Source organism: Chroicocephalus ridibundus, chromosome 10 (genome assembly GCF_963924245.1).
Source record: "Chroicocephalus ridibundus chromosome 10, bChrRid1.1, whole genome shotgun sequence".
NCBI classification, from domain to species: Eukaryota; Metazoa; Chordata; class Aves; order Charadriiformes; family Laridae; genus Chroicocephalus; species Chroicocephalus ridibundus.
In genome coordinates, this window is record NC_086293.1 from 13,139,565 (window position 1) to 13,158,229 (window position 18,665).

General features: G+C 39.5%; 1 protein-coding gene and 1 long non-coding RNA gene across 3 annotated transcripts in view; one reads left to right on the top strand and one right to left on the bottom strand.

Moving 5' to 3' along the window:
• Positions 1-18,665, top strand: part of PDZRN3 (PDZ domain containing ring finger 3) — a 143,861-nt gene that overhangs the window by 115,417 nt on the left and 9,779 nt on the right. For both annotated transcript variants that reach the window (XM_063348402.1, XM_063348404.1), the window contains 2 exons: positions 11,539-11,792; positions 14,266-14,353. In XM_063348402.1, coding sequence (XP_063204472.1) covers positions 11,539-11,792; positions 14,266-14,353 — 342 coding nt within the window. The remainder of the gene's footprint in view (positions 1-11,538; positions 11,793-14,265; positions 14,354-18,665) is intronic.
• The window catches only part of LOC134521686 (uncharacterized), a 110,060-nt gene that overhangs the window by 12,774 nt on the left and 78,621 nt on the right, over positions 1-18,665 (bottom strand). The window lies entirely within an intron of this gene.

Below are 18,665 nucleotides of genomic sequence, written 5' to 3' on the forward strand. Positions count from 1 at the left end.
TTAATGCTATAAAGCAGGTGGCAAGAAGTCACAAGGGAGAAGGCACTAGGGACAATCACTCTGTGCTTTACTGTCACATGTCAGACATGGGCTGGGAAAAAGGAAACATATGGAGTAATGAAAAAGTGCAGATTTAATAAATGTGGGGGTTTTGTGTTCATTAATAATGAAACAAAAGGTCAGGCTTCACTTTCACTAGGACAGTACAACTCTACATTTATACGTACGCTGGGACTGTTCCTTTCAGACACTCAGTGGGCAATTGTAAGCAGATCCAGCTAGCCCTCCTGAACTCCGGAGCCATTAAGGATTTGACAGGATGGTGGCAGAATAAATAATATAAAATATATGTAAACTTTAAACAAGACTACAATAGTCACTACTTTAAACAGTGACTACTGAAGGAAACCTTCCTATTAATGCAGTACATCTTCAGGCAAAAAGCTAGAGGCTACCTTCTACAAGAAAAATGGTAAGCATCACGGTAGTGTTTTCTTACTTGCGTCAATCCGGTGATAATTCTGGACGTGGACATGTTGTAGGTGATTGGACACACTGTCCACTGGCACAGGAACTGGGCACGTTTTCATTTCATTTCTAATTGCTGAAACAACTTCTGGCTTTACACGGACACACGACCTTAGCTGCCTTCAGTAGCACTGCATTTCTCAAACACTACCATCAGCCTCCTTGGGAACACTTGAGAAATAAAATGCTTCACAGAAAGTGTAATTGTACAATCAGACTAAAACCATGTTTGGTTTAAGCATTTTCATTGGTCATGTGCGTCTACACTCAGTGAATTAGCTCCTACAGCATAATTTTCGAGAAAGTGAAGATTTATACGTTAAAAGGTCACAGCTGATAAGAAAGTCTTTTTTAAATTTGGCAGAGTTGCTTGCAGAGTGCAACAGAAGATCCTGTACCTGACCTGACAGTATCTGTGTAACTGCCATCAATTTTAGCCCAAAAAGGGAAGATTAAGGTGTTTTTATCAATAGGACAGAACATTAAGGTGTTTTTATAATAGCATAGTATGAAAATTCTAGGCTGTGGTCGAGCAGCATGGGCTGGAAGGGTAGAGTGAGGTGGTGGTTGGACTTCTCCCTGCACAACAGCTTCTGAGGTTTGTATTCTTCAGCTGAGAACACGGCTCAGCTTGAGAGAGATGGCTGGAGATGAGAAAGCCTACTCTGCAGATACCAGGTAGCTCCTGACAGAGCAAGGCCTGTTCTTAACGAACCCATTTGGATCTGTCACTGCTGCTGGGTTCCCAGATAGCACTGGAAGTCATTTCCATCTTTTCTTGGCAGCAACTTCAATAAACCTCTGCAACACGGATTATCTTCAGAGCTATCCACAGTTGCTCTTTCCCTGTCTTACATCATGGAGACATTTGCGGGAGAAGGGAGGGTATTGGGAGGATGGACTCAAAAAACTACAAATGGTGGGCAACAGTGCAGGAATGGGAATGTCCTGAATTAGAATGGTCTTAAACACAATGTCTTGGAGATCAGTGTTCAGGTTTCAGTTGTGGTGTGCTCTCATGGGACCTCAGGTGGATCACTAACTTCTTTTGTGTTTCATCTTCTCATCTGTACAGTGACTCCTTTTGCCTTTTTGCTTGGAGCAGACTCTCCAGAGGAGGGGCTGTCTTTTATTCTGCGTTTGCAGTCTCATATACTATTAAAATAATATTTGTAATATTTTAAGGCTTGATCTATACACCAACTTGTACTACTCTGGTTTTAATTGAGGTATGGTGTTAAATATTGCTAAACTGTGAACTGCTTGAGCTGTAGGTGCTGGGAGGGCATAGCAGGGGAAAAGCCCCTCCAAGTATGTCTTATTCTTACACCTTCTCAAAGCACCCTCTTGAATGCCACTATTGGAGAAAGGTGACTGGTCTACAGGGACTTTTGGCTTCTTCTACTTCTCCTCAGTAGAAGAACTGGGTTTTTATGTTACTCCAGTTTAGCTTAAATTCATGTAACATTTACACCCTCAAATAAACAGATTATCTTTTTATGTTATTCACTATCATTCTGTATTATACTTGTCATCATGATATAAATGAAACATTATCAGTATGGCAACCCCTCTGTTGACTGCAATTATGTCGTGCTAAAACGACAAAAGGCGAGACAACTCAGGACATCAGTCAGACACCTGCCTGCATAGGGATCCCTTGGTACAGGATTCTGTATTTTAAAAATAAATCTAGAAATACACAGCTTTTACAATTAGACTTGATCTTAAAAGTCTTTTCCAACCTAAATGGTTCTACAATTCTAAAAACAGGAAATTGCCATTCATTAAAAAGCTTTAATTTGCTGTACTAGACGAGAACATAGACATAGTTTTTGCCTCTTGGGAAGAGCCCATTTGAGAAGGGCGAGAGCATGTTGATGTAAGGCCACAGCAGAAGCAGCCCAAGATGCCGCACAGGAGGCTCAGTGCTCTACGTGGGCAAACCCACAGAATGAGAGAAAGCGGGTAATTGCACTTGCTGAATTCTGGTCATTAGTAATTCATGACTATTTATGGCTGTCATTTGTACTTCACTCAGGAGTCTAATTGATTGGCTCCCTTTGGGTCACGCTACTGACATGGCAGAAAGAGTCATTAAAAAGGGAGGGCCTGTAAACTTCTGTCTGTGTGTTATATGGAGCAGGGTTATTAAGCCATGAACAAAAGATACACAAAAGACCACCTGTTTAACACTGACAAAATATGAAAAAGTGCTTCTGCCCTGATATAAAGACATTTAACACGACAAATGCATATTTAAGAAAAAAGGGCTCCAAGTTACCTTTGCTTATAGAGAAAGTATAGGTGCCTCAGGATCCCCAGCATTAGTCTACATCTGTTTTCATTGAAGCAAATGATAAAATTCCCTGTGGTTTTGAGTCATGATACACAGGAGTGTATCCGGGGAATCCACCAAAAGCAGGGACATTTTAGTATGCTATATACAGTGCTGGTGCTGTATTGTTAATAGGTAAATGTGCTAATTACTAGCAGAATAAAACTTCCTTTATTTCAAGGGTCTTTTCCCAAGATTTTCCATTTGGAAGTTAATGGTTCAGAGAACAATTGTATTCTGTACTCTTAAGTAAAGAATTTTTATTTTGTCCTAACTATTTTGTCATAGATGGCTCACAAGGCAGAAAGGAAAAGCGCACACATGGAAACAGTCTATTACTAAACAATATAATTCTGGTTTTTTGAAAAAGAGAGAGACTGTCCATATGAGGGAAATAAAAGAGGGATTAGATGGAGCTGGAAGAAGAATTAACCTATATTTTGAACCTTCTTTCTGCAATTCCTGAGGAAAAGGGGGTTTAGAAAATAGGCTTTTTGCTGCTCTAGTTTCTATAAAAATCTTTAAAAGTTCTCCTGCTTTTTCTTAATAAGCAGACTTCTTAAGAACTTGCTAAAGAAGTGAATCAGACCATAAAGAGCGTTTTAAATGGAGCACAGACGTCTGTAGTCTAACAGAACTAGCATTTTTATAGTGCACTTCCCAAGGATTTGCATGAATTTCTACAAAGAAAAGCTGCTTACTCATTCTTAAGGAAAAAAGTTTTTTCTCTGTGACATTTGTGAAGCATAGAAGAACCAACAAGCCATACAATGCATACAAATGTTTACCATTCATGATGTTAAACCCATATAAATCAGTCTAACTTGATGGATGGAAAAATAATTTTCTTTTACAGAAACCTTTCTAGTTTCTGGTGTATACCACCCACACCCAAAAACAACGTCACACATTATTTAAGCAAAAATAAAGTACAAAATAATTATAACTAGACACAATAAATGCTTATATGCAGGGATTTTCTGGCTTTCTCAACCTTTCAGTTACTGCCAATGTCCAGTTACTTCATCTGTACTATTGCAAATGATGTTTGCACAGGCTTGAATGCAAAACTCCTACATTCATTGAGTGTCCTCACCCTCTTCTGCAAACCCCTTCCTAGCATGGCCCTGTCCCGTCGCCCCTGCATCGCCTCTCCAGCTCTGCAGGGCTCAAATGGGAAACTGGGAATCTGTTTGAGGACCATCTTTCTTGTGTAAATAACCCAGGTGCGTAAATTCTGCTGTCACAGGGAAAGAGAAAGAACAAACGCTGGGTTTTCCAAAAGCATTTTATCAGAAGGAAAAGAAAATAAGAACCGGTGGTAACCAGGAGGAAATTTTGTCTATGGAAACAAGTGGCACATTTTGATACACCTGAAAGCCCCCAATTTCTCTCTGCCATCAACAAAGTGGCAATTAGTCTTCTCTACCCACCTAGAAAAATAAAACACGTTAATAGTTTACCTTGCTAAATAATTAAACAGCAGCCATTGATAAAATGACATTTATGTAATAGCACAACTGTGTACTATCTTATCAAAATATCTTCCTCGTACCTCAGACAAAAAGAAGAACATATTTTCTAGTAAGAGAGTACAATTCTCATCTCAGTCATGGCTGCAGACTCCCATTGACTTGCACAGGAGGCACAGCCTTGCCACAGAATCACGGAATGGTCTGGGTTGGAAAGGACCTTAAAGATCACCTAGTTCCAACCCCCTGCCATGGGCAGGGACACCTCCTACTAGACCAGCTTGCTCAAAGCCCCGTCCAGCCTGGCCTTAAACACCGTTGCTTCTCTGGGCAACCTGGGCCACTGTCTCACCACCCTCAGAGTCCTCCCAGCGCAAAGGCCGGAGGGCTCCCAGCCTCCCCACTTCGGGAAGATCTGGCCTGAAATCAGCACCTAAACAGTGGCAGTTGGCTCAGGAATTGCTGGGGGATACCAAACCTCTCAGGAGAATAACTGTTAAAGTAGAAGCATGTGCGTATGGTATAAAACAACGTGAGAAAAACCTGTCTTCACCAAAGGTATTTCACTGTGACATATATCCAGAATTAACAGAGGAAGAGGGAGATTTCAAAAGGAGGGATGGCAAACGCCTCGCACAGCTCTGACAGAGAGAGAAGCTATTCTATATCTAATACTTTATACGCTTGCAGTGTATGGAAATTACATAGAAAGCCATGGCTTAGCTTGGTAGTGCAAATTCTTCGCAAGCCTAAAAAGACATGAGTAGTTTTCCTGGTTATCTTCCTTTTCTTGTTGATTCACCCATCACTGATTCATTCTTTCTCCTTCTCTAGTGGCCACGTGTACTGTAGCATCCTATACTCTATAATATATATGCATCCAACCTGAGATGATGCAGGTTCATAACATGCTGCAGACGACAAGCTACTTAATAAGTAGCCACCAAAGCAAGAGAGATTTGAAAACAGACTCAAGAATGCACTTGGGTCTTACCAAGACTACACCCAGCAAGATCCTACTGCCAATTTTTACTCTGTAATCTCCGTGGCAGCACTCAAACTTTTCTGGCCTTCACAGCTTTTAGAAGTTCGGTCTTATAGTCAGGTTGTATTTGTTCCTTTCGCATCTCCTAACTGTCATGGGCTGTTCTTCAGCAGTTTCACCTGATGTTTAGGGGTCAATGGTGACATTCACCTGCTGCTGCCATCTTCAACCAGATGCGGCATATACTGTCATCTTTTTTTTTTTCTTTTTAGTAATTCCTGTTTATTTTTCTCACCATTTACTTCTTGGAAATAGGAATTAATGAAAGCCCCATGACTGAAATGAGACTTTAAGACATCATTTCCATTTATTTGTTTGATGGGACCCTCCACTTGGATTTATGTCACAGCTCCCCTGTTATACCTTGTTGCATCGTATCTCTTTCTCAATTACAAATATACATCACATTTTACCTTAACTGACCATGCCAGGATCTTCCTTTATATTATCAGAGTTTGGCCACGTCAGTTCAATGCTGATGGCACGCTTGCTTCGTAACATCTTGCTTTGCTATTGGACTCATCTCTGCTCCAGTCAGAGCCTGAACTGAGGCATTCCAAAGGCAAAACTCCCTGTGACTAGTAAGAATCAAATCAAGCTCCAGTGACTATTTTATTTTCATTCCAAATAGTAAAAGAAAACTTCTAGGAGACACTGACCTCCCAGACAGGATTATGCCATGTTTATCAATAGATTTCTTGCCTTTGCAGTGTACATTTTAGGTAGCGTGGTCTCTGCAGCCTACTTTTGTGCAAAAGAATTTAACGTACAGCGATCACTACACTATAAAGTGCCTCAAATACTATTTTATTTCATAATCACTACATAATTTCTATTAAAAAAAAATCAAGCATCCATTCCTTATTTACCGTAGGGTTTTAATTCAGAGCAGTTATCTCTGTGTGTCACGCAGTTGCTAAGCCTACTATCTGGCTCCACCACAAATTTCATCAAGGTCCATTCAGTTCAGTTTAACTACATCCACTTCAGTTTAACTACAGCATTCTCCATATTCAATATATTTCCAATGCAAAGAAGGTCCAAAAGCTAAGCATTTCAACATTTCAGACAAGTTAATTTATCCATCTTTTGTGCCATGAAAGATCCCATTGTCTCTGTCACATGGCATGTAAGGTTCTTAAGAAATTATGCATATTTGTAGGTTTTGGCAGTCTTCTGAAGCATTCATATGCATGGATATTTTTTTTTCTGGGTTATTTCAGATGTAACTATTTATAAGGAAGAATTTTGCTGAGTACAATTCAGCAGCATTAGGAATAAAGTCTATGATTATAGAGCCACTTTTTTTTTAACAAAGTGAAACTCTACAGATATATTTATTGGCTTTGAAGCACTGGGAATAATTGTTTGTCAATTGTGACAAATATTCCAGAGAGAAACTTAACATTTTAATCAATATGATCTATTTTCTGAAGTTTCAGAAGGACTCAAGATTATCCATGAGTGCTAATTCTACAGAGAGAACAGAAATCAGGCCATTGAGATCATCTCAGTATATTTTTCTTTTGCATGATTTTTGTGTTACTAAAAATCAAATACCAATACCTGCTACTTTTTGCAGACAAAAAAAAAAAAAAAAAGCAGATCGGCTCTGTTATACATAAGACGACTTCAGAATTATTAGTTTTCATTATTCAAATATTGTAGCATTCCCATCTTCATGTCCCTACAACAGAAAATGATACTGATGTGCTGGGATGGGAAATAATATTTATAAAAAAAAGTAAATATAAACTATTCACTGCTCAGTATTTACCATAGGCTTTTAAGAGGCCAGGTTCAGACATTGTAGTTTCCCTGCTATAAATCACTTTAAAGCATTTTTTTGCATCATTGCATATTATTCCATCGTTCCATATTCAGAATCTAAATGTTTAGCTCAGTGCAACCCATTAACTCTTTATTTTGTTAGTGCAGTTCTTAATACCCGTAATAGGTCGGCAGTGCACCGCATTGGCCAAGACTGCTGATCAAAAGAGAAACCGCAGAGCCAAAAGGATTCCACCCAGTGTGAGTTCAGGAATCAGTCTCTTGTAAGAGATCCGCAGACTGACCCTGAAACCATTCTTCGTGTGAACATCTACTGTCCAGAGAATTGCTTGCCTAATATGATATGGATGCTGCCATATTTCATAGAATTATCAACTTTTACAGACCAAATCCCCAACCACATTTTAGCAGTGCATTAAGAAACCCATAATAACAGCAGTACAGTGAGTTATGCTTTCGTTTTACTATAATCATTGCCATCTTATCAAGCCCACGATATAAAATCGTATGTACATCAAATACAAACTCCCTTTTAGAGTTATTTATTTACCATGCGCGGCAGAATCCTAGTATTCTGAAATGGCCAAGTGGAGACTGTTGAATACCAATTCCCAATGAAATGCTCAATTCTGACTTGGGCCCAGCAACAGAAGATGAAATGTTCTGGCAGAGCGGCATAACAATGCTGTTACTTACAGCACTTTTCACACCCCTGCCCCGGGGTGTTCTCCATCCCCTCTGCTGGGGCTGCCCTGGAAGCAAATGAAGCAGAACAAGATGAGGGCGTGCTCCTCACTGCTCTGACTCACTGTCCAGCATCTACAGTTAAGCTGCTGATGAACGGACATCTGTGAAAACCCCGTGTATCCGTTCTGCTGCCAGAGAGGGCACTGGGCAGCAGGCAAACCTAGGGAACGCTGAGTCCCAACCAAAAACCAAATCCCAGAAAGTCACAAATCTTTTCTCCAGAACGTCCCCTTTGCAGGAGGAGAGGTTTTAGATTAAAATTTAGCAGGCTTTTCTCCCAGATTCTATGATCTGGTCTCACGTCTTTCTCCCTTGCTACACAGCACTTCTCTTTTTTCCTGCATTAGCAGCTTGTAGAAAACAGTCAGGATGCTGCTTGGAAATAACTCCTACAATAACAATTTATGGTACAGTCCATCTACTGCCTGTTCCCTGCATGTATCAACCTGACTTTGAAATTATTATCATTTGTATTAAAATATATATGTATGAAAGTACAAAGAGGGTGCCAGTGCACAGATTTGCAGAAATAAAATGCCCTAAGGAACCTAAACTAAAATGCAGACCTGTGCTAAACTGTCTGTAACCCAATTTCATTACAATACTGGGGAATAAACTAGAAAGTTATCCTTTGCATGTTTTCACCAGTTTTTTAGCATAAAGATGTAGAAAGCAGCTCACATGAAAAGTTTCCTGGTCAAGAGTTATGCTGAGCACATTTCTGAAAAACATTACACTTTCTGCAGTTTAAATTCTTTTCTTTTCATTGCTTGTTGGATTTAGTTGTACCGAAACAAAAAAAATCAGGATGCACACAATAAAATGTGCAACATTTAATTTGCAGCAAATAAGAAAACTGTAACCATAATCAGCATTTCCTCTTTCCAGAGAAAACATTATACTGAACTTAATTTTACAGCTGTACAAATTGTTTTAAAGTAATCTGCTCAATTGGGTGAGTTAATGATATTTAATTTGACCAGGGCAAACTTTACATGCTATGCATTACTGTGAGCAATCGCAGTCAATACAAGTGTTTGTGTAATGTAAATGTGTTGCTAACACCTTCCATCCTCCGCTGGCTTAACAAAAAACCTGGTGTCATCGCCTCTCTAAGATAAACCAAAGATGACAGCGTAATAAGTGTTATGTGCACAAGGTAATTCAGCAGGAATTTAGCCTTTTCAATCGATTCTGCGCTGGAGTTAACCCTCTTTATTATCACCCCAGCTTTTTGCTGTGGGCAATACGTTAAGTACGGGCTAAATTCAGTTACTGCGCTGAGTTATGTCACTCATTCAGTTGCCCCACCTACTTTAATGGGATTAAACATGGCAGAGCACCGTGCGAACTAAGTGCGATCCAATACAAGTAAAGATATCTGAACCTGGACATATGTTTTAGAGTTCTCATTCATATTCAAGAAGCTCACGTGGCAGAGTCACCACATCAGTGTACATTTCAGACACGTACAAAAATGCTTAAATGACCAGCGACCACTAATACATGATGCTAGACACTATTGCAACTATGTTCAATCAGGGTAATGAATTATTTTTATGCCTTGGAAAAAAAAATATGCTATTATTCTATGCACTGCCATGCAGAAGGCAACAGTTCCCACTGTGCAACTCATACCTTTGATACAATAATGTAATTTTTCAAGTCAATAGCTGCATGACTGGAAGGAGTGCAATGTAAGACATCATTCCTAAAGAAAATATATAAACAAAGCGTGCTCCTTGACGAGGAGGACCGCTATGATAGGGGCCCTCACTGTCAATGCTAGTGGCATCGTCCAATCTCAAATTGCAGCTTATCTCTACATCTCAGCCAACACTTGCCCCAGCCCAAAGAACAAGGTAACGATTATATGATAGCATGTTGCTTTAGGATCCTAATTTCACTGTGCAGCTTTCACTAACACATTGCTCTGGGCAGCTTGTTTCTAATTGCTTCTTTTCGTCTGTATTAAAATGACAACAGTTTGCAGATTAAAATAGGATAAAAACTTACTGGAGTTATTAGTGGTTCCCACTATTTCTGTACCATAGTTTTTTGCATATGATCCCAGAGACCTTTTGGATTTGCAGATGTCTCAGGCTGAATTTCAAAAGAAATCTCCATCTTGGGCTGGGAACAGCAGGAAGTGGGCACACGTTCAGGCTTTTCACCACAGTTGCCATTTTTCAGTTCATTCCACACAGTTCATTGTGTTTAGCTCCCTTAAAATTACAGTTTGTACAGTCGGAGACAGACAGAAACATTAATGTTTCTCACGAACGAAAACTCCAAATAAGAATTATGGTTTTGCAGCTTTATAAAAATTCTGACAAATATGACCTCATCTCTTTCACAGCCCCTGGGTAAACTTAGATACTTATGGAAGAATTCCTTAGAAACCATGTGAGGAGGGAAGCTAAGCATGAGTGAAACACAAAGCCAGCGTGGGCTGGAAGTGCTCAAGATGTCTCTCTGGATCAGGAAGGACACCTCTGCTCGCCAAAGATTTGAAACTGTGAACCATGTATTAAAACTGAACGCCTCATCTCGGTTTTGCTGCTGTGAACAGGAGCTTCACTGCTCCTTTGAGATAGGAGCAGTGGATTTTTACACTGAAAGGGTTATTAAGCGTTGGAAGAGGCTGCCCAGGGCAGTGGTGGAATCACCATCCCTGGAGGTATTTAAAAGCCGGGCAGACACAGTGCTGAGGGACATGGTTTAGTGATGGTTTTTGTCAGTGTTAGGTTGATGGCTGATGGTTGGACTAGATGATCTGAGAGGTCCCTCCCAAGCTAGGCAATTCCATGATTCTAAGACCCCCACCTTCCATGGCCTGGCATGTCGAGTATTGGTAGTTCTGGTTTGGGTCTCCCAGTCGTATTTAGTAAAGGAGTTCTGTTTTGTATAACTCAACCAGGAGGTGATGGTGGTGAGACCTGAAGGTGGGAAATGGCCAAGCTACACAGACAAAAAGTGATTTTGAAAAAGCACCAATAATTTTTCTTTCTTAATAATTCTATTCCTTATACCATTACAGGGATCCCATCCCTAAAATGCTAGTTTTTTATTGCAGTGAATGGGTACCACCATGATGTTTAATCTGAAAAATTGTTAATGAGACAAAGATACATAATATTGTAATTTCATCTTGTGTCCCAGTAATTCTGTTCAGTAATAGGGTTAAAAGATTTTATTAAAAAAAAAAAAAAAAAAACCAAAAAACTAAAAAAATGACAGGAGAATCAAGGACCTGTTTTGTTTGAACAAGGGCTGAGGGATTTCTAATCTGCAAGAAACAAATAGGATGTTGGTTTGTACTTTGGCTCAAAGAGTGAGCCCAGTGAAATCTACCTATCAGAATAAAAAACAGGATTTTTTAAATTAATTTCTAAAAATTTTAATTAATTTCTAAAAACAGAGCACAGGATTTGTAGAGTTACTGTAGTGCAAGGGGAAAATGAGAGATGCATAACAGCGCATAAATAGTTCCTAGTGCTTGCTGTATGTACCTTTAGATGGAAGCTGAGACTTTTATATTAACAGCCAAAATCATAAAGATATCCTCAACTTTCTGACTGTTTCTCTCAATACTTTGCTTGCTTTTTTCCCCACAGGTCAACGGGAAGGATTTATCTAAAGCAACACACGAGCAGGCAGTTGAAGCATTCAAAACAGCCAAGGAGCCCATTGTGGTGCAGGTTCTGAGAAGAACTCCACGCACCAAGGTCTTCTCTCCCCCTCATGAGTCCCAGCTGGTAGATGTGGGCACGCAGACAGACATCACTTTTGAACACATCATGGCTCTGAGCAAGATGGGCTCGCCTACTCCACCCGTCTCTGTGCTGGACCCGTATCTCCTACCTGAAGAGTAAGTAACAGTTTGCAAAGCCCTTGAAAATCCTTGCATTCCTTAATGTGGCACATTAGAAGTAGTTCCCAAACTCACCTTTACTTGCTGGTGAACCTGTACTCCCAGATGTAACCAGGGTTCATACACCATTGAGCCACAACTCAAAACATTTTCATTTTTTCTACACACTAGCAAGGCATTATTCACATGAGTAATGGCACTGAGTCACAACACGGCCTCATAAAACTCATTTTTTGCTGGCATTTGATGGATAAAGTTATTGCTTCTTGTAATTCCTCGCACTGCCTCTTTGGGTTGCTTATGTTTTAACTTTATTTTTTATGGCTGCCATAAATTGTGTGATGCTAAGAGCTGCTACATTCTGTTCCAGTGTATTAATTACTTTATTATAACCCTGCAGCGATGTTACTCAAATAAATTATTTTCTAGGACTAAAATTACTTACCAGTGCTGTCATGGATGTTTTAGAATCAAATTTTAATTATTGTTAATGGTAGTTTGATGCTTTTGTACTTACAAATAAAAATGACAATTATCTCCTGGCACACACACACCACGCCCTCACACGCTGTTCAAGAGGAAAACGGCTCCCCAAGGAACCTGTGCAAATTGCCTGTCATCTTGCCATGCATCTCCACAAGGGAAAAAGGAAGAGAAAGGATTCTGAACGTCTCGGTTGCTGTGTATAGGACCGTGGTCTGGTCAATCCGCAGCAATATCTGGTTTTGAGATGGTCCTGCACATGGTGAGAGGCAGTGCTGGTGTGCAGATGTCTGTGCAGCTCTGGAAGGGGAACCCCCACCGACCACCCGAGCTGTGGACATCCGTCACACACAAACACCTCAGCACGCCTCTCCGAGCATCCTCATCAGCACTCCTAAGAAATAGAGTTTGACTACAAACAGGCACTGGTCCTGTACTGCTCCTAAGCGACTTTCACAGCATGTTAACATTCACATTCAGCCAGGAACTGGGCTCCTCTCTGCAACGTCTGCTCCTTTCGTGACTCTCAGTGCTGATTACTTGAAAGATGGTTCCATCAGATATTACTGCGTGGCCACCTATTCCCAGCCCATTGCAAATTCAAGCACAGCTGCAGGTTTTAGCAGAAACATTTGACAAAAGGCTATAGCTTTGAGCTTGTTTGCAATGAAAAAGCAACAGGGCTTAGAGCACTGTGGAGAGGACACACTTATTCCTAGAGGAACTATACTGCAAACCCCCAAAAACATTTGCAAGAAAGAAAATCTTCAACTCAAAGACCAACTACAAAGCCAACTACATTAGGAAAACAGCAAAGATTAATGCATGATGAATTATTTAGGTTGCAATATGCCTGCATAATACCAGCTCAGTCCTATCAAGTACCTTCATATTGCCCCTTAATCGTTAGATTCCAACTGCTGGCATCATCAGTGGCCTTACTTTGAGCTGTAGGTGTTGGTCAGAACCACACAGATGGCCTCACGGCGATCACTGGGTACAAGGCCAGTCAGGTGGCCAGCCAAGTGTCCTGTCACCCAGCATCTGCAAGAAAACAGGCATTTTTTCCTAATGCTTCCTGTAACTTCTACAAATTCCATTCAAATTAATCTAGCCTGCATGTAACAACTTGGCTATCTTAACCAATTAGCAGATGCCATTACGTAAATAGCCTCACACTTACAAAGAAACATATATTTAGTTAACCGAGAATTAGAGAGAGTTTACTTTCATTGCAGAAATAAAACTCCAGCATAGAAAAAAGTGCCCATAAGAGCATTACACTGCTTACAACTTCCAAAGTGTAGACGGTGAAACTGCCCAAGAGCTCAAATTGTAAAAAGCAGCTAGCTAATAGCGAATGGCAATATGAAGAGTGGTGCACATTTAAATAGTATTAAAATCATTATGCACAGTTTATTGCATTCAAATCAATCAACAGAATCCTGTTGATCTAAATAGTTGAGTGGCAAATTATTTTTATAATACTTAGCAACTTGATACAATTTTATGTCTTAAAGGCAAAGTAAAGATACCAAGCAAGTAGGCAAGGATGATTTTACTTGCACACCTGCAAATAACCTGAGCTCACGAGTAAATAATCTAGTATTCCCTCTCATCTTGAACCCTGGCAAATACCTGCTCACTTAGCTGTCACCGGGTACCTCTTACCATACTTTGCTACTCCTCTCTCTGTATATTTTTTACTCAAGTCAGCTTTACATTTGGAGAAAAATCATTAATAAATGCTAAGACTCTTTACAAATCTCTCATTCATCATCAGGTGCCAAATGTTTTAGACTCTTCATATAATAAATGTAATTCATGTCTAATACATTTATTGGTATAAATGGCATAATGTATATAATTAACCACATGCAACTTCTTGGTTTGTTTGTTAGTCCATCATGGTCACAATGACTTGCTATAAGCTTGGAGTAGATTCATATGCTAAGTTCTGTCCTAAAATGCACCTTTTTTTTTCCAGCCATCCATCAGTCCATGAATACTATGACCCAAATGACTACATGGGAGGAATTCATCAAGAAATGGACCGAGATGAGCTGGAATTAGAGGTACTTAGTCTTTAGTAACTATTTAATTTATTGAAAGTTTAACACATGCGTGTCACAGTCTTTATACTGTATATAAAGTGAGAAGACATTTCAAAGATATCTGTAATAACATTGCTCATTAGTTACTTTGCAGGTTGCAAACCTTACTGGTGCCTTTGGCAGTGTATTTAACTGTGCACCATGGATTGATGAGCCAGGTCTTCAGCTAACATAAATAATGAAGTCATTGATTCCATTAATTAAATTCTGTATAACTATGCTGATTTAGACTTTCTGAAAGACTTTGCAAGTTTGCTGAGCGGCAGGACCTGTTCCACATAGTCACAGTAAAATGTGTGAGTTTCCCTTAAATATTCCCCAGCTGAGAAGCAGATGTTCTTGATTATATAATTTATAAGTATTTTAAGTTTACAAGACAAGACCAGATTAGATATACCACTATATTAAGCCATTCCGCCCTTTTTCATTACTGAACATTTACATATGTGTACATATAAAATTATAGATAATAAAAGTTGAAGCAGTCATGAAGGTATGCAAGTCCGTTTTCCTGCCAAATCTTTAAAAATCACCTGTGGTTTTAGTACTTGTATATCCCATCAGAAGTTCATCTTCAGTTTTCTCATTCTTCATTTTAATAACCTGCTCCCAACCATTCAGAGTGCAGCGTATCAATTGTGGGACTTAGTTCTCCAAGGTACTTAAGCAATACTGACCCACTGAAGTGTTTTAAGCATTTGTAATAAATAGCAGTAAAGTATCTCAATATTTCTAAATCCCACCAGTGATGTCTGATACAGCTAATACATTCAAGATTATTAATAAGCAAATAGTTTACTCTTAGCTTGCTTGCACTTCTGGTTTCTTAGATCCTGCTCAGGCTTATTTGTTAAGGCAAGCGATGCTGACCTCTCTGTAGCTCTGTTTAAATCAGTGGTAGATTTATCAACAGCTTCAATGGGAGCAGGGTTCAGTCATTCTATAAGCACAAAGTTGTTCCTTTCTATAAAAATGTTTGCAGCATCAAGGACTAAAACCCCATAAAAAGTTTGCAAGCTGTTCTCAACTTCTGCAGATCTGGTAGTAATTCATCTCTGTATACAAACGCAAATCAAAATCAGGATAAAATCAAAGTGCCAGTAAAACAAATGCTGTTTAGCAGACTTCAAGGCCTTACTTTTCAAACAAGTGCCTTTTTTTTTTTCCCTTAAATAAAACCAAGTACCATATAGATTTCAGTCTTAAGGGAAAATTATAGAACAAATTAGTATTTTCTGGCAGTGTCTTTTCAAAATCTATCTTTTAGGAAATCTAATACTGTGGATAAATTATATTGCTTCCATTAGAAGGTCAACCAGTTGAGCTGAAAACAGTTTAAACACGTGCACTTCAGTAGCCAGACGTTAATACGCCTTAAACCACAGCATTAATAATTTTGACATTGATATAGTACTTAATGGCAAAAGGTGATCAGCTCAGTAATGCGGGGAGATGAACATTAGAAAAGTCTCTGTAGCCTAATAGTATTTCTTAAAAACCACTAAAGATTCTTGTTCAAATTGTAGAGACTATGATCAATGGTAAGGTCAAAGTGCGAACAGGGACTCAACTGGCTAGTTGCTTTTTTGTTTGCCTTTTGATAGATATGTTTTAAAAGACCACAAAGGCACTGTTTCATTGACTGCAGCAGGAATGTCTAAAGTAAGAAAGCCATCAAGTCAGCCTTCTGGGCTTCTATGTCCATAAAATGTGCTTTGAATTTAAATCAGAAGCTCCTCATCTAAACTGTTATGGTCTGCAACTGACTGGTTAGTGATTTGTAACAAGTAAACAAGACAAAAAGAGTGAAATACCTAAGTTCACAACAAGCTTCTAACGTAAATATCCGTAGGAAGGAATTTATGTTGGCAGTATCACCAAGACGCCAAAATTGTGTTCTCAGTTTTATCTCTCAACGTTTATCTTAAAATTGATGACGCAGAGGTAACTGCCATATATTCCCTACTACAAAAATAAATAAATGTTGTTTCTTTTCTTTTGAAGTTTACATGCCACAAGGAAAGAGGGACTAAATCCTGAACTACTATTTTATAATAAATTAAAAGTACATTCGTTCTTCACAGAGGCCCAGCCAGAAGTCATTTCAGGTTCATAAAGGAAGAATAATGTCACTCCAGGATTCCCCAGCAGCGTTAGGCGTTAATATGTTTATTCAAACAAGTCTGGCCAGCTGTCAGACACACAGCCCGCGTGAGGGCTTTCTCAGTGTTAATTTTCTCAGATTACAAAGGAGAACATTCCACATCAAAAAGGGGGCTTGTTCTCTCACATTTGACTTTCTGACTTTACCCTTTCTGATGTGCAACTTGTATGTAGGACTTGTTTTCTTTCTGAGCAGAGAACTGAACTCAGCTGAATTGAGACTAAGTACAGCTTGGAGATGAAAAACTACATGAAATCTTTGCTAACTGCTAAGAAATCTCCCTTCTGGTACTCTCACTCAGTCTTGGACAGAAATGAAGCCTTCACGTCAAAAGACTGAAGGACAACAGATTCGTTCAAATGGCTTTCTGCCCTCCCAGCACACAGCTCGCACCGTGTTCCTGGTGTGAAACCCCAACAGCTGATCAGCAAAAAATGAACACACTCAGCACCAAAAGCCATGCTTCAAAATTTGAAATTAATACTTCACTGCTTTGAGGAAACCATAAATAAAAGCTGAGTGCCAGGGTTTCGAGCTCTCCCCTTTACTTTGCTACTTTGGTTGAAAGTTTTCTTTTACTTCTCCAATAATCTATTTGCAAGGGAGGGGAAGAGGCGAGAGGCAACTAACTGAACATGGGAATCAGCTGGCTCCATCACAGGCACTCTGCAATTTTTATTTCATCCTGGGTGTAAAGCATTTGAAAGCATCTTTATGTGAATATACTTCTTTTCCATGAAGACTCCTGCTCTGCAGGAAGTTGCACTGATCAGGGGCTTCTCAAGGCATTCCTATGTCTCTGAATACAAAAGACTTCAGCCCTAGCAGTCCTGCTCAGGCAGCAACTGAATATATAAAGGTTTAAGAAGCAGCATCTTCCTTCACCTTCACAACTGTCCTTTCTAAGACAAGTGTTTGTATATTCTTCGTTTGGAACAAATCCAAAAGTGGTAAAACATTTCAACTTGCTCACCAGCTAATACTGAAAGTGTGTCCTCCCTTAGTGTTCTGGAGGATTCCAACCTGGCCTTACCACCTCTTACTGCATGAGAAAGGTCTTAATCATGGACCATTGGCCACCTGCTTGGCAAAGAGCCTGGGCATCCTTCAAGTTATCTTACTTAGGCATCCAAAGCCCCTTTTCAGCAGGGTGAGATGCGCTTTTTTCCAGCCTTCCCCAGCACCATGGAGGAGTCAAGCTAGTCCAGCCTCTGTGGTCCATCACAGAATTACCATCACGCAGCTGGGCTGGCACAGAAACCTCCAGGCAGATTTTTACTTATTCTCTAGGGCAAAGAATTTTAGAAAGAAAACCTGTTTTATACAATTTTCTTCTCTGAAAAGTGGAGGGGTGGGGTTTTTGCTCTTTGCCTATGTTTAAAACCACATTTCTGTAAAAAGATAAATGTAAAGATCAGTTTCTTTAGCTTCAAGACAGCAAGAACAAGATTTTTCCTCCTGCTGTACCAGGGTCAGTTGCCAAAAGGTACTAAGAAGGCTTCAAATAGCATAAAAGGAAGTAGTTCTTTATGTTTATTTCCCTGACATTCTTTTCTAGGTGAAACCTATTAATGGAGTAGCAAAAAAGTGGGCCCTGCTCATCATGTACTTCAGAAGTCAGCAGGGAAAGAAAGCCATCACTTTTTACAGAGAGAGACAAAAGGACAGAGTACTTACTATGCAAGATCTGGATAATGCTTTCTGAATGTTTGAACTTTTTTTTACCCATCATTGTCCTCTCATTTCAGATTTCTACTGGTCATTTCTGTCTTGTTAGAGAAAGGATTTTGATTTTTATGAATTTGCAGGCAGGCCGTAATTTTAAATCAGCAGTACAATAATTCAATAATCTGTTGCAAATGAAGGATCTTCTGAGCTTAGAGAGGTTAATTTACTATTATCACTTACTCCTAATTCATTATTATGAGCGGATGCAGGTATAATGTCATAGTGCATGTTCATTTCTTCTTGTCTTGCTACAAATGCCATATGGATTTCGGTAACTATCTCTCTGAGCTCTTCTTGGCTCTACATTTGATGTGGAGCCAATAATCTTTCAGACAGATCTCTTGTGCAGACGCTGTTTTGAAATAGCATACAAAAACTTCT